Source organism: Myotis myotis, unplaced genomic scaffold (assembly GCF_014108235.1).
Source record: "Myotis myotis isolate mMyoMyo1 unplaced genomic scaffold, mMyoMyo1.p scaffold_m19_p_2, whole genome shotgun sequence".
Taxonomy (NCBI): Eukaryota; Metazoa; Chordata; class Mammalia; order Chiroptera; family Vespertilionidae; genus Myotis; species Myotis myotis.
This window is the reverse complement of record NW_023416324.1, coordinates 80,861,683-80,876,621: the sequence shown is the minus strand read 5'-3', so window position 1 is coordinate 80,876,621 and position 14,939 is coordinate 80,861,683. Positions and strand designations below refer to the sequence as shown.

Sequence of the window (14,939 nt, the reverse complement as noted above, 5' to 3'; positions counted from 1 at the left end):
TTTTAAATACCTTGTTACCATTTTAGTTAATGGGAAGAGGAAGCAGCGGTAAAGTCTGGAGAGTACTGCTGATGGTCTGTGCACGCTCCTGTCAGATGATTGGGGATAAGGACCCATACATCACCCTTAGGCTTCATTTCTGGCCAGTTGTTTATGTCTTGTGGTTTCTACTTTCTTACTAATATTTCCCCAGAATTATCATACATTCAAATATCTGTCTCATATCTCCCTTCCAGTTCTCTCATTTGGGTGCTTTTGATTAGTGAAGGCGCAGAAAGAGGAAAAAAGCCAAATAGTCATCCCTTAAAGGTCCTTTAATTAACTGTGTATGATTTATACTGCAGTGGGACACATGCCAAGCAGTTGTTCAACATGATAGGAATATACTGCTCTGGAGAGAAGTCAATGAGGCCTGCTCCGTGGGTTCGCACTGGACGCGGAAAGATTGCAGAGGGCTTTTCCAACTGTATGTGTGCTCCACAGAGAATTGTGTAGTGAGGTTGTTCCAGTGTGTTACTTGTCCTTGTCCCCAAAAACCACAGGATTCATGGATGGCCTTCTGTTAAGACTGTCAAAGGAACTGGCTCTGTGATCTTGTATAAGAACCCTACCTGCATGTGCCTCAGTTTACTCACCTTTCAAGTGGGGGATTCATTAGATTGTCCCTAAGGCCCTATCTATAATTCTAATTTATTTATTTATTTCCTCACCCAAGGATATTTTTCCATTGATTTTTAGAGAGAGGGAAAGACAGAGAAATATCGATGTGAGAGAAACACATCGATTGCCTGGACCAGGGCCCTGGCTGGGAAGGAGCCAGCAACTGAGATTTGTGCCCTTGTTCAGAATCGAACCCAGGACCCTTCAGTCCACAGGCCGACACTCTATCCATCCACTGAGCCAAACCAGCTAGGGCAATTCTGATTTTAAAATGGTGGATACCAAGTAGAGATTAGAGAAGACCATCACCTACCTCCTGGTATTTTTTGTTTAGAAGTGATGCAGGTAGATAGGCCCTGGTGATTTGTTGGCTGGATGTCCTGAGCAAAGCTAACATCTTCTTCAGTGGTTTTGGGAGGTCTAAATAACTTAACCTGTTTAAAGCCCAGAGGAGCTTATTCATTGGTTAAATAACAACAACAGTAGCAAACTAAAAATAATAGTAAGTGGCATTCTTCCTCCAGTTCCCTTGGATGAATCTGTGAGGAGAATTTTTAATGTTGTGTGGGTTCTTTGAGGGTGATGCACCATCTTTTCCCCCCCTTTGGAAAAGCGTAGAGAGGAAAGTGTGGGATGGTGTTCAGAGCATGTGTTTGTGATATTATAATTTCCACTGAAGTTCAAAAGCTTCAAAAGAATTGACTTTAAAAACCCAAAAGCTTATGAGATATGAAAGGAGATGCAAACTGCAGTTATCTGAGGCCAGGGAGCTGGCCAGCCTTGTTGGAGTCTTGCCTTTTTCACCCTTCTCGCAGCTGCCAGGCTACAAAGCCTGTTTTGTGAAAGATCCTCAAGAAACAATGAGGGAAAACAGCTTCTATTTTATTAGATTAGATGAATTTATGTGCCTGGGGGAGGGGTGTCCATGTGTTGGGGTGGGGAGGGCAGCTGTGGCCCATGTGGTCCTCACATAAGTAACCCTGGTTGCTGGAATAGGAGGGAGGTGGAGGGTGGGCTGAAGGAGGAGCATGTGGAAAGAGATTTCTGCAGTCTGTCTGGAGAGCTGCCCAGGTTTCCCAGCCAAAAAAACAAATAAAAATAAATAAAAGGCAAGTGCTGAATGACACAGATTATGATATTAAAAAGGGATGCCATTGAAAATGTGCCATGGACCCCACCATCCGTGGGGGTGGAGTGTGTGCATGAGTGGAGGCAGTGCTCTGACAGACTGAGCATAAGAAGTGTGGACTGCCCCCATCAAAGGTGCCCCCCACCCCACTCCCATGTCAGAAATCCTAAAATAAGGATTTGTCTGCATTGCAGGTTGAGGAAATTGCATGATGAGAAGCTAGTCACTCTTTTCCTTTTTTTTTTTTTTAATTTTAATTTATGGGGAGGGGGAAAAAAAGCCCCAGACCCCTCCTCTTGGGTATTAGATTCCCTCCCACTCACATAAATAACCTCCTTTTCCTGGTGCGCGCACCCCCTCTCCCCTCCCCTGTGCCCCTCGGCTGTCCTATTGCTGCGCGGAATCTGCACTGCCGGAATCTGCACTGCCGCCTGCTTATTACGTACTGGGAGGATTGTTGACAAGTGCTCTGGAGCCTGCCTCTCCGCGCTCTTCCTTCCTCTCTCCCTCCCTCCCTCCCTCCCTCCCTCTGTCCTCCTTCCTCTCTGTCTCTCTGCAATGATCCGGCTCTGAGGATGGCTGCTCCACGGGTCTGTCAGGTGCAGTTTTTGGTGGCTTATCTTGAGGAACCTGGGATAGAAGGTCTGTTCCTATAAATAAAATAAAAACCAAATAGCTCTATATTTGTTTCAGGCTGGTATGGCCTTTGTTGGAGAAATAGGCCTTTTGTGGGTTTCCCTATTGGGGTCCTGATTAATCTATTATGGATGGCAAGGTGCTATGTACATGAGTAAGTAAAAAGTGTTGTGATTTGCTTAATATTAATATTCTTTTAGCTTTGATATCCTCCCTAGGGGTAGTGGTGGTTCCTGCAAAGGCACTGTGGAAATTTACAAGAGAGAATTAATGTCGCTCTTAAAGCATTTAGCTCTGTTGACCATTTTGGCCAAATCTGCAGTTTTAGCCAGGCTTGTATGAATTTAGACATTTCTTTCTGGGGTCTGAATGCCATCCAGCTATGGCTGGTCCCTTTATTTTATTACCAATGAATGTGATCACTTCCAGCATTTAAAAATAGATGTTTGCTTAAAGTTAATTAGTTCATCCTCACCATAGCTTTGGTTTTCTTTATAAACAGCATGATGGTTTTATTTCCCTTCAGACTATCTCTTGTCCTCTCTCCTTGAAAGATAGAGGAAACTGAGGCATGTAAATAGATACTAAGTGATTATAGGTTAGACCTTAAAGCTTTAAACTTCCAGTGCTTTCGATTATTCTGCCTTCATCCATATTTGTGTTAATATATAAAAACACAAATGAATTTTAGGAGCCATTTATTTCCGATGCTTCATTATTTTTACAGATTTTGTGGCCCCATGCTTGGAGCTCTGCTTTCTGTTCTGCTTCTATTCAATTTCAGCATTGGAAAGAATGGAGGCAGTAGGCCTCTCTGAACTTGTTTGCTGTCAGCAGATTTTTTTTTTTTTAATTAACTGATTAAAAAATTTTTTTACTTTAAATATAGCCCACTTAATTCTTTTTCATATTCATCTGAAAAGTGGGCATGCAGTTGATTGGCCTATGTGTGAGTGAGGTAGTGAAGGTACTGGGAAACCTCTTCCCAGTCATGCTACAGACAAAATAATGTAGAACTTCTATGGGGTCCACTTGTATTGTCTTATGGAATCAAGGCAGCCAGAGAGGTTTGGGAGTAAGGGTGTGACATTTACTTAGCCATGAATTATGATGTCAGTCAGGACACAAAGTATTTTGAGTTGTGCCTATTTATCATCATAGACTAATACACAAAACTGTTAATCTGATGGGATTTGTTGATTTGCATTTAAGCAAGCTTTGCTCAACTTGGTAGAGGTTTGCTAATAATATTTGAGAGCCCGTTTCTTTGACTAACTTGCATTTGTGTGGGTAAATGTAAGGATGGTGTGAAGCTTTAAAGATTATAAACACACACACACACACACACACACACACACACACACACATTGTCATTACTTAAAGGTAGGATAGCACTAGCTCTCTGATAACATCACTAGCTATCTCAGAACATGCTGTATATATGGAAATCTTCCTTTGGGAAGTGCTAATTCCATGATTTGTAAAATCCGATTTTGGCATGTCAGGTTATCTGAGCATAAAACTTTAAACATGTTGGTCTCATATTATGCTCTGCAACGATGCCATTGTTTTGTAGTTCATTTCCCATCAGCCCAACATTGTCTTTAATCACTTTTCTTCTGAATGTGGAAGGCAGTCTTTGACCTCTGGGGTGTTCAGTACTGGACCATCTGAGAGTTACATGTCCTAGAGGACTGACTCTAAGGATTCCTGCTTTTGATGGAAATTAAAACTGGGTTGCCCAGGTGGCATGCACTTGACTGGTTTTGCCTGTATAAAATTAATACGGTGTGGGGATGGCGATGGATCTAGAGGAGTTATGATTGAATGCAAAAGAACTTCTCATTGTAGAGCAATGTGGATGTTTATATTTTAATAATAATTATTGTTCAAGTTACTGTACCTTTCCTGATTGTTACAAAAATCATGCTAAAGCTGAAGAATGAGTGAAAAGGAAGAGAAAGTGTAGAGGGAGGATGAGACCTTTCCCCAAAGAAGTAAGAGAGCTGCACTCAAATGCACAGTATGTTTTGCTCACTGTGTGATCATCAGAGTTTCAGTAGCTTCTGGGCTGGTCCAGAAATCTTACCTAGAGATCATGGAGCCTTTCCACTGAGTGCTTTTTATATGGAATGAAGTTCAGCTGTTGACATTTTCCAGCCTCCTCTCCAGGACAGTGTTTTCTCTCCTCTTTTGACTCTTGGGAAGGACTTGCGAAGGAGAGATCTTTTGTCTTTTGATGATATTCATTCATTTGGGGTTGATACAGCTTGAATAGGGCTGATTTCCTGATAGCAGTAATCTGGTCACCTTTCCTGTGTGTAACTGTGAGTCTATTTGGGTGGGCTCTTTCCTTTGTGCCTGAAGGTGAGGCAATGCCTTCTGGGCTCCCTGTCCTCCCTGTTCTGGGCTACTCCCTTCTGGGCTCTTTTCCTGCTTGACTCTCAAATTTAGCCATTTGCTTGATTCTCAAATAGGAAAAAAAGGGAGAGGATTAGATGCTTTTTTTGCTTACCCAGTGGCCCAGCTTTTTCATGTTACTAATTATCACTGTGTCAGGTTGTTACCTAACACTAATTTTCAAAAAATTGAGCATGCGAAGGAAGGTTTAGAATCCCCAAGATTTTTTGGGGGAATAAAGGTTTGTCTGGTGGCTGTGAAGGGCTCCTATGGGATTCATTGAATACTTCTCTCTCTCCCCCACCCCCACCCCCCATCCACCTACCTACTATCCCTTTGGGTGTTAAACTAACAAAAAAAAAAACCCCATGTTTTCCCTGTGTCTTGGGACTCTTTGACCCCTGGCACTTTTTGGACTGCATTTTCTTGGTTGGAATAGGAAATCTCCATAGCTGATGTGAGAGTAGACAAAGGGGAGCCCAGGTCTGCTCAGGGGCCATTCTCCTGAGGGAAAGGGATAATTATTTTCCATAAGCTGAGGTATTAAACCTCTTTCATTTGCGCTTCGCTGACCATGAGAGTGACGGTGACATCATGCCTCACGATTGTCATTTGTTCCCAACCCTTTCAGCATTTTGATAAGGAGAGGATGTCAGTGGACCAGCCTAGGCTTAGCTTCGCTGACATCTCTGCACAGCTCACCCTCTTCCTGGAACCCTAGGACAGATGGAAGAGCTTAGCTGCTGACCCGAATATGTATAGTTGGGTTTAAACTCCATATTCCTGTTGAACCTATGAAGCTGGCCTGAGCAGATTTTCCCTAGCATCCAAATGCAAAAAGCAAGCAACCCACTTTTTCTCTCAAAATTGGAGTAAAAATAGGTGTTTTCATTAGTAATGGCAGCAAGCTCGGCATTCTGACTACCTCAACCAAGGGGGCTGCTTTTATAATTTCTCTCTCAACTAAGAGGGCTGCAGCCAACCCCATCCCCCAACACACACACTCAAGTACACACAGCTGCTGATAGGAAAGCTCTCTTTGGATGCTTGACTGTTTAATATGTAATGTGATACCTTGTCTCACAGTGACAGGGTGACAGACGGGCATTGGCTCTATAATACAGAATTACCTTTTGTGCATCCCTCCTACAACAAAGCCAAATCCATTGACTCTCCCTAATATGGTAATATGTCTGATGTGCTCCAGATGTTTTGGAAGCTCAGAACAGCTTCAAAGTCTCCTTGTTTTTCTTTTCTCTTTAACCCTTCTTTAAGCATTGCTTTTGTGAAATAGAAGCATTAGATTTTTCTTGGGTTTTATATTGTAATGAACATGTAGCTAATGAGAGGACTAGTGAAATGTCTTTGTGTCTAAAACATAATAAAATTACAAGGACTGTACATACATTCTATTTTTTTCAGCTATTAGTAAAGAATTACCTTCTCTATGAGTGTTTGTGTTCTGAAATCTGTGGCTCTCATCAGTTGCTTAGTTGAAATTCCTTCAGCTAAGGAATCTGGCCTCCTTTATGTTTCAATTTTCCCAACCCCTTTTACATTAAGGCAAAAGGGAGATCAAGAACAGGAATTCTTACTCCACTTTGCTGCTGCTGTTCTAGGCGTAGAAAGAAGATGGTTTTAGTGTGTGGTCTTCTATCTTTTCATTTCTCGATGATTTGGAAGATGGGATGAAAAGTTCTTGAATCTGATGGCAGGGTTCTGTTGTATCTGATTTCCTTGGGGTTCTCAGTTTGAGAGAAGGGGCACTGCCATTGTGGTGGATGTTTGGTTTCAGGCCTGTGACATGCCGCTCCTGTCAGCTGATGGTGACTGGCTGAGGTTACAGGCAGTCCCCAGGCTGCCTTTACTGCGTGATTTGGAATTTTCAGCTCATATTTATTGCTTTTGTCAAAGACAATAGACGCGGTTTAATTTAAGTTCAACCTACTGAATATTAATAGAGGAGAACAAATGCTAATGTGGGGAGACTGAATCCTTGGGCCATTCAGTTTCCTCTATTTAACCTCCTCTCCCCAACAAAGGTCTGTGTAGGCTGGGGGAGGGGTTTGGGAAAATAAAATCAATTTGTGTTTGAAGGAGGAGGGGATGCCTTTTCATCGTTTCTCATTTACTAACAATAATAATTTAAAAAATTGTTGGCAGGGCTTTGTTAGGGGGGAGGAAAAAGCAGCACCTATTAACTCGTCTAATATTATAATGATGGGTATTCTGCCCTGTGGCATCATATCCCATCTTGCTGACTTGGCTCTTTTGGATTGGACAGGCAGTAGGATTTGGATGAAAACATTCAAAATGAAAGGGGGTAGTCAGTATACTGGAGATGTTAAAAGGATGTGTGTGTGTGTGTGTGTGTGTGTGTGTGTGTGTCTGTCTGTGTATAGGTGTGTACAAAAGAAAAAGCCCAGGTTTATCCAACCATGTAGACTAAAAATAAATGTGACTGTTCTTTGTGCTGACATAACACAGGATGGTTTGTCAAATTGAAAAAGTCATTCATATGCAGAACTAGTCAGTCTCTCCCCATCCACCCCTCCTCCTATAAAAGCTCAGAAAAGCAAAGGTCCTTCAATTTGCATAACAGGCAATCAATTTCCTGGCCTAGGCCCCATTTTCCTATTCTGGAAAGTCAGTCCACAAGCTACCTCTCTTGTACTTGAGGTAATCAGTCATTGTTAATCCTTGGAATGGGGAAAATTTTGGAGCTCTTTGAAGAGATTAGCCTGGTAAGGGCTTCAGAACAATGGGCCCACTACTTTTATTTCTTTTAATGTAGCCCAGTCTTGCCTTAGTATTTCAGATCATCCTCATCTGTTTGCCTCACAATGAGCTCACATACAGTCCATTAAAATTCCCCATTTTTCATCAAAAATATTATAGTCCAGTTTCCCTGCATTTGTGCTTGGGCATTTGAGTTTTTGAAGGGAAGAAACATAATATGCCTTTTTACACTGAAGCCCCTTGGATATGAACACCTTTCCCAGCCTGTTACTTATTAAAAGTCTGTATTTGTCATTAGCTGACTCTTATAGCTCTGTGATAGGTTTTGTAAGCAATCTTTTTTTCACTTCACAAATTAGTGATAAAAGGTGGCAGAATGCCCATACAGAACTTTGGAACTGGGTGCCTCACTGTGTGAGAAATGGCTCACCTGTCCCAATTTCAGATGATGGACTAGGAAACAGAAGCATGGCAAAAATGAGACTTTTAATAACACTCTTGAGTGTGCACCCATTTTACTGGATCACAAGTGGGGCAAGGAACATAGCCTATTATTTAGACCCTCCTCCAGTTCCTCATTGGCTGAGTACTATTTGGTCACCTGTTTCCTAATAGGTCGCCTAGGTCTTGCTGTCTCCCATTGGGTTATTCAAAAAAAATGGGCTGGGGCCTTCTCTAGTTGCCTCTGCCTCCCTTTGTCTCTAGGCCCTAGGACTCGTGCTATCAGCCACATCAGTAACTCTCATCGTCTTTCCCCACCCCCACATTCTGTTTGCTCTGGGGAAATTCTGCAGCAGCCTGGCCACACGCTGTTTCTTTTCCATGAAGGTAAATCAGAGGCATGTTTCTTACAACTGTGAGTTGTATGGTCATAGTTTGTGCAGTATAATTGGTTTCCTGGGACTTAATTCACACTTGCCTAGAGCTTTATAGTGTTTTAAGGCAACCAGGCCTCTTACGGGTTTGAGCCTTGTGTTCTCCTACAATAGTGGTTCTCAAAAGGTAGTTCCTGGACCAGCCAAAGTAACACCAGCGCCAGCTGGGAATTTGTTAGAATAGCATAACTGGGGTTGAGGCCTAGGGGACTGTTTGACAAAGCTCTCCAGGTGATTTTTACTCTTGCTCAAGTTTGAGAATCACTACTACTGTCTACAATCTACTGAGATTATTCTTGTTAGAAGGACAAGTGTATAGCTATCATTGAATATCTTAACTTTTCTCTGCTAAATCATTCACTCATTTGCTGCTTCCTCACTCAGCAAATACTTAAGGTCTAAGGGTAAGGCAGCATTTCTTCCCCACATTCACCTAGCAGCGTGTAGTTCTTCCTTATTTCCCCCTTGATCCAAATATATTTTCAGAACCACTCGTCCCTCCCTCCCTCCCTCCCTCTCTTCCTCTCTGCTTCCCTCTCCTCCCTCTCCTCTCTCTCCTCTCTTTCTTTCTTTTCCCTGATGCATAAAACAGCACCAGAGGCATGGATGAATAGAATGGACACATATATCTCCAAGGGGAGGAAGGTGGAGGGGACTGGAAGAAATTAACCAGAGAACATGTATGCATAGCCATGGACATAGATCATATTGTTGTGAAGGCCTGGTGGGGGGCAGACGGGGGAGGTTGAGTGGAGGGGGTAAAGAGGAGGGAAAATGGGGGACATCTGTAATAGTGTCAACAATAAAAAGATAGAAAATTGAGATTCAAAAAACAAGCAAAAAAGAACAAAACACCACACACACACACACACACAAAACACATCACTTCTTTTTACTCCTCCTTCACCACCACTGTCACACTGGTTTCTGTTTTGTTTTTAGGCATATTGCAAATTCCAGCTTTGCTCTTCTTATGCTGGTATTTATTGCAAGCTTGCTTGCTCCACTGATTCATATTCATTGCCCTCCTCTATCACTTTATTTTGCCCTATAAGTGCAAAGTTTCTTCTTTGCACATACTACTAACTGGTACAACCATGTGTACTTGTCCATCTATCTCCTCTCATTGGAATTTAGATTTTGTTTGGGATGCCTGTATCCCTGGCATATATGGGGGGTGTTAAGGAAATGAATGGATGAATATATATTCCCTTCTTTCCTGCTTTATTCTCCTTTATGTACTATTGAAAAAATTGGAACTCAACCAAGAGTACACATATTTAGATGCGTATCTGCTTTTTTTCTTATTAATTTTACATATGGTGCTATAACTAGAATTTTTACTATGACTTTTCCATACTTTTCAAGTGTGGCAATTCATTCATCTTGTGTTTTTGTTTTTTTTACATATGCGACATATTATGCCCCTGGGCAGTTTCCTAAGTCAGTTATCTGTATCTTCCTACTGTTTGGGTGGGCTGTTTCAGGGGGCTGGCATCCCTCCTACCCACAATGTGACGTTACTAAAGTGCTCTAATTTAGTGTTGATATATAAAGGCGTAATTTCAACCCACATATGTAGTTTTAGTTTTCTAGAGCTACATTAAATTTTTTTTAAAAAGCAGGTAAGATTAATTTTAGTATATTTGACGTAATATATGCAAAACATGTCAAGAATTAATATGACATTATTAATCAAATGTTAGTTATACTGTTTTAAATTAATAATGAAAATGTATTTCCTCATCCATGCTAGCCATGTTTCATATGCTCACTAGTGGCCATTGTAATGGCCACTGCTCTAATCTAACACCAGCCACAGTTCTACCCTTAGACTCATAGATTTATATATAGTTATGTCCCTTTTTTGCCTCAGTGCAAACTCCCCACATTTCTCTTTCTTTGGGAAGTTGTATACATTTTCATTTCCATATTGTATTCATGACTCCCAAAGCCACATGTCTCAGTAACAGCTACAGGATTGTATTTACTGCACTGAATTAGATTTCCAACCTCATGTTATTACAGATAACTCTGAAATGATGTAAAAGTAGATAACTGAAGAAATGCATGCATAAACAGGTCAAGCCCCAGGGCTTTGTTGCAGTGTACAATGTTCTTTCAGAAAATTTTAACCAATATATAGGATACTGTAATCTATATAGTGCAGTGATGGCGAACCTATGACACGCGTGTCAGAGGTGACACGTGAACTCATTTTTTTGGTTGATTTTTCTTTGTTAAATGGCATTTAAATATATAAAATAAATATCAAAAATATAAATCTTTGTTTTACTATGGTTGCAAATATCAAAAAATTTCGTTATGTGACATGGCACCAGAGTTAGGGTTTTTCAAAATGCTGACACGCCGAGCTCAAAAGGTTCGCCATCACTGACATAGTGTTGAGTGCAAATAACAGAAACCACTCTTTCAACCAAAAAGGGATCTAATACAGTGAATTAAGTGCATACCAAATTGGTGGAACATTTAGAAGAACCAAAATCAAGGGGTCACCCAGCACATTTGGCTTCGTTTAAAAGACAAGTACCATGACTATTTTACAGATACTGTGCTAGCATTCCTGCTGATGCCACTGAGGCTGGTGACTAGACTGTGAAATTGGGGGTCAGTTGCCGTGGACATTTTTGTTGGTACAAGCTTCCCCATGGGTAGAATCTAAGTTTTATCAAAAATCTTAGATGCAAGGACATTTGAATGCTAGAATACCCATCAGGCTTTTATTCAACTGTCACTCATTAATGTGGCCTTACTGCTTGCTAAATACTTCCATATTACTTGGCATAACCCTTCCCTAGGAACTTTCTCCAGTATAGTTACACATGCTGGGCCTCCACGACTCCCTCTTCTACATGGTGCTATAAATGTAGTCATAGATAGTCCTGGTCCTTTAAGACAGTCGAAGGCAAATACGGTGACTGTCTAATATAATGGATTGCTATGAAGAGGAAGCTGGGTAGTAGGATTTCTAGTTAATAACTAAGATATGGCTATAAAGTAATGACATTTTTTCTTATCTGGCAGGTACTAGTCCCTGAAGGCAATTCCAAAAAGGATTTCAGTGTTTCTAGAGTAAATATTTAGCCCTTGAAGATTAACTGGTTTGAATTGGTAATACTTCAGATGCCTTTCTTCTCTTCCACTCCCAGCCCTAAAAGATATTTATGTACTTAAAAAAAACCCTTCAGTATATTATTATAATTAAAATTTTCTGCTTGAATTTTTTTTACTATTACAATTGTTTTATTTGTTAGGCATTCACTCCTGTAAAAGGTTCAAAGTAGATGAGGTATGATTTTTTCCCCCCCATTCAAAAGAGATATGTGCCTTTAAATTATTTTCTATCCACCACAAGTCATTGTGTAGGGTTAACTGTGGTAAAGTACTGCTTCCTGATGTCATGTGTTTAAGTGTTTGTCCCCTTTTCTCACCTGTAGGGCTCCTTGGTAATGGCCAGTCTAAGGGATTAGGACCAGCATCAGAACAGTCAGAGAATGAGAAGGATGATGCATCCCAAGTGTCCTCTACTAGCAACGATGTTAGTTCTTCAGATTTTGAAGAAGGGCCGTCGAGGAAAAGGTTAGTACCCAAGGCTGAAAGTATTGGTGCCTTAAATCAGGGACTGCAAACTAGGTGCCAGTTTTTGCCACATGGAAACAAACTTGGGCCCGTTCATGCAATCTCCTGATTTTTCGTAGAGGAGTCAGAGTTCTGAATTTTTATATTAAACGTCCTGGTTTCAAAATATAGTCCACTAATTATATCTAAAAATAAATAGACACAAAAAATGGTATGGGCCAAATAAAACATGTTATTATCATAAAAATTGGCCAGAGTCACCAATGTGTAATTCTTGTATTCATTTAAAAAAATATTTTTATTAATTTTAGAGAGGGAGGGGGAGAGAGAGAGAGAGAGAGAGAGAGAGAGAGAGAGAGAGAGACATCAATGATGAGAGAGAATCACTGATTAGCTGCCTTCTGCACACCCCCTACTGGGGATCAAGCCCACAACCCACACATGAGCCCTGACGGTGAATCAAACCGTGACCTTCTGGTTCATACGTTGATGCTCAACCACTGAGCCATGTCTGCCGGACCTGTCTTGTGTTCATTTTAATAGATTCTTATCAGTAGTATTTCTTGAGTATATTAGATGGTATTTTGCCATTCCTGAACAGAAATGTTTCTAAGAATTTGAAGAATTAAATGTGTCTCTGAAAATTCCCCCCCCTCATCTGGAAAGCAAAATCCATATGATGTTTAATCAGGTTGGTAGTTGTGAATAGGTTCTTAAAACTTTGAGTTTACCAGCAGTTTTCTTTTATATTTTTTTAAATTACTTTTAAAAATAAACTTAAGATGGTTGGAAAAGGAAGTTGGTTGTGTAGCTAAGAGTTTGTGGTTTCATGTTCAAACAATGGCAGTGACATTATATAATGACTAGAGGCCCGATGTACGAAGATTCGTGCAAGAATGGGCCTTCCTTCCCCTGGCTGCCGGCACTGCCTTCGCTCTGGCCGGAGCCGCCTTTCCGCCTTTGCTCCAGTCAGGAGCCACCTTTCCAGCTTCATTCAGACCCAGAGCCACCTTTCCATCTTCCCATGCTGCCCAGAGGCCTGGAGTGGCTGGGGCGGTGCGGAACACCTGCGTTGTTGCCATGGTGATGATGCAAAGTCCCGCCCCACCCCCAACCACTTGGCGCCTGCATATGCAAATTAACCCATCATCTTTGTTGGGTTAATTTGCATACTCATTCCTGATTGGCTGGTGGGTGTCGCAAAGGTACGGTCAATTTACATCTTTCTCTTTTATTAGTGTAGATGTTTTTAATTGGGTGTTTTAGAAACCCTTTTGGTAGTTATCTGCTTTATTTCATATCTTATGTGTTGTGTCCCCCCTTTATCATTTAGAATTTATATTTCATTTTATTTCTTTTCCGTTCACATACTTAAAGTTTTCCTGGATGACTAGATTAATGACATTTTCTTAGAATCTGTTAGTTTGAGAGGTTAGGGAAAGGAGGAAAATTTCCTTGGTCTGGTCCTTTCTGTTTACTCTTTCTACAGAATTATAGTTACATTTTGGAAACTATCTAGATGTTTATATCTAATGAAGAACTGAGTATGGTGGAAAATCAAAAGGATTTTAGCCATGTGTAGATATTTGAAATCCTTAACAGAACTGTACTTTGGATCTGAAATATGAGGTGCATTGCACCAAGTGTTAGTTTATTTTTCGTCAACATGGAGTGTCTTTGTTTAAAAAGTTCCATGATACAGCGCCTGTATTAAGTTCTATCCTCAATTTTCTTGTAATCATCAGCACTGTGTCTTGGATGTCACTGGATTTATTGTTCATTTAGCAAGCATGAATAAGAAGTATGTCTGCCAGTGTACTAGAATTTGTATGCCACTCTTTTTAAAGACACTTTGGTGAGTGTCTAACATATTGCTCTGCCTCAATTTGAGAACTGCATTATCACTAGAGAGGGGGAGCTCAGGATGTGTTAAACCACACCAGTAAATATATATTGGAATGTGTAATGTTATCCAAGCTTCCAAACATTGTGTATGGTCATACATCTGGCATCATCTTTCATCTCTGTTTGTGGAGCAAAATTCTATGACTGTGCGGTTGGAAGTGACAGCACCCAGTCTTTTAGCTGTGTTGTGTAACTTGTCCATCACCCTCACCTCTGGTAAGACCCGGGCAGCGTGGGAGCTTGATGATGAAGATCAGCAGGCAACATTCTCTTGAAGGGGTCCTTTGTCCCTGGCTCCTTTCTCAGATGACTGTGCTGCTGGCTTCCTCTTTGCATGGTACACTGGTGTGGCGTGGCAGCTGTGTGCACAGCATGTAGCTTTAATTTTCCAGGCCAGTGGAAAAGAGAACTTTAGTTCAGGGTGAACTTAAGGCAAATTTCATTATTACTAATCTACTCTAATTTTCAATGTGCTAAACATCTTGTTTTACTGAACTGAAGATTCATAGCCGCATTTTATTTGGTTGTGATCACACTCTACTAGTGAAATCCACCAGGGACTTACTGTAGATGGAGGGTTAGACTTAGGGCTGGTCTGTGGTAGCCTGTATTACAGGTGGAGGGCTGTGTAATTGATCAACTGGTGGGGAAGTTAGGGGCATACATTTCACAATGTTGCCAAATATGTAATAACTACAAAATAATAACTTTTAATACTTTTTCTGCTCTCCCCCCCCCCGTTGGTAGTTAATGTAAATATTTAGGAACCCTGTTGTCTAAGGCAGAATGTGTGAACTGGAACCTGAATTCTTGGGGTTTTGTTAGTATACTGCAGCAATTTTCTTCTTTTTCATCCCATGGTACACATAAACTAATTGCTAAAATTCTGTGGCACACTAAAAAATATACTTTTTGCCAATATGACAAAAAAAATAGGTATAATTTTGATTCATTCACAGCAGATGGCTATTGTGTTGGTTGTTGTCATTATTTTA

At 40.8% G+C, this 14,939-nt stretch overlaps 1 protein-coding gene across 8 annotated transcripts in view; it reads left to right on the top strand.

The window, feature by feature from the left end:
• JARID2 (jumonji and AT-rich interaction domain containing 2) overlaps positions 1-14,939 on the top strand; it is a 290,372-nt gene that overhangs the window by 158,767 nt on the left and 116,666 nt on the right. For 3 of the 8 annotated variants that reach the window (XM_036348400.1, XM_036348401.1, XM_036348403.1), the window contains one exon: positions 11,485-12,039. The exons of 1 other annotated variant lie outside the window; for it this stretch is intronic. In XM_036348400.1, coding sequence (XP_036204293.1) covers positions 11,861-12,039 — 179 coding nt within the window. In that variant the 5' untranslated portion in view covers positions 11,485-11,860. Of the gene's footprint in view, positions 1-2,331; positions 2,432-8,265; positions 8,393-11,484; positions 12,040-14,939 lie in introns of those variants that run through there. 4 more of the 8 variants (XM_036348397.1, XM_036348405.1, XM_036348398.1 and 1 more) reach the window with 3 other exon arrangements.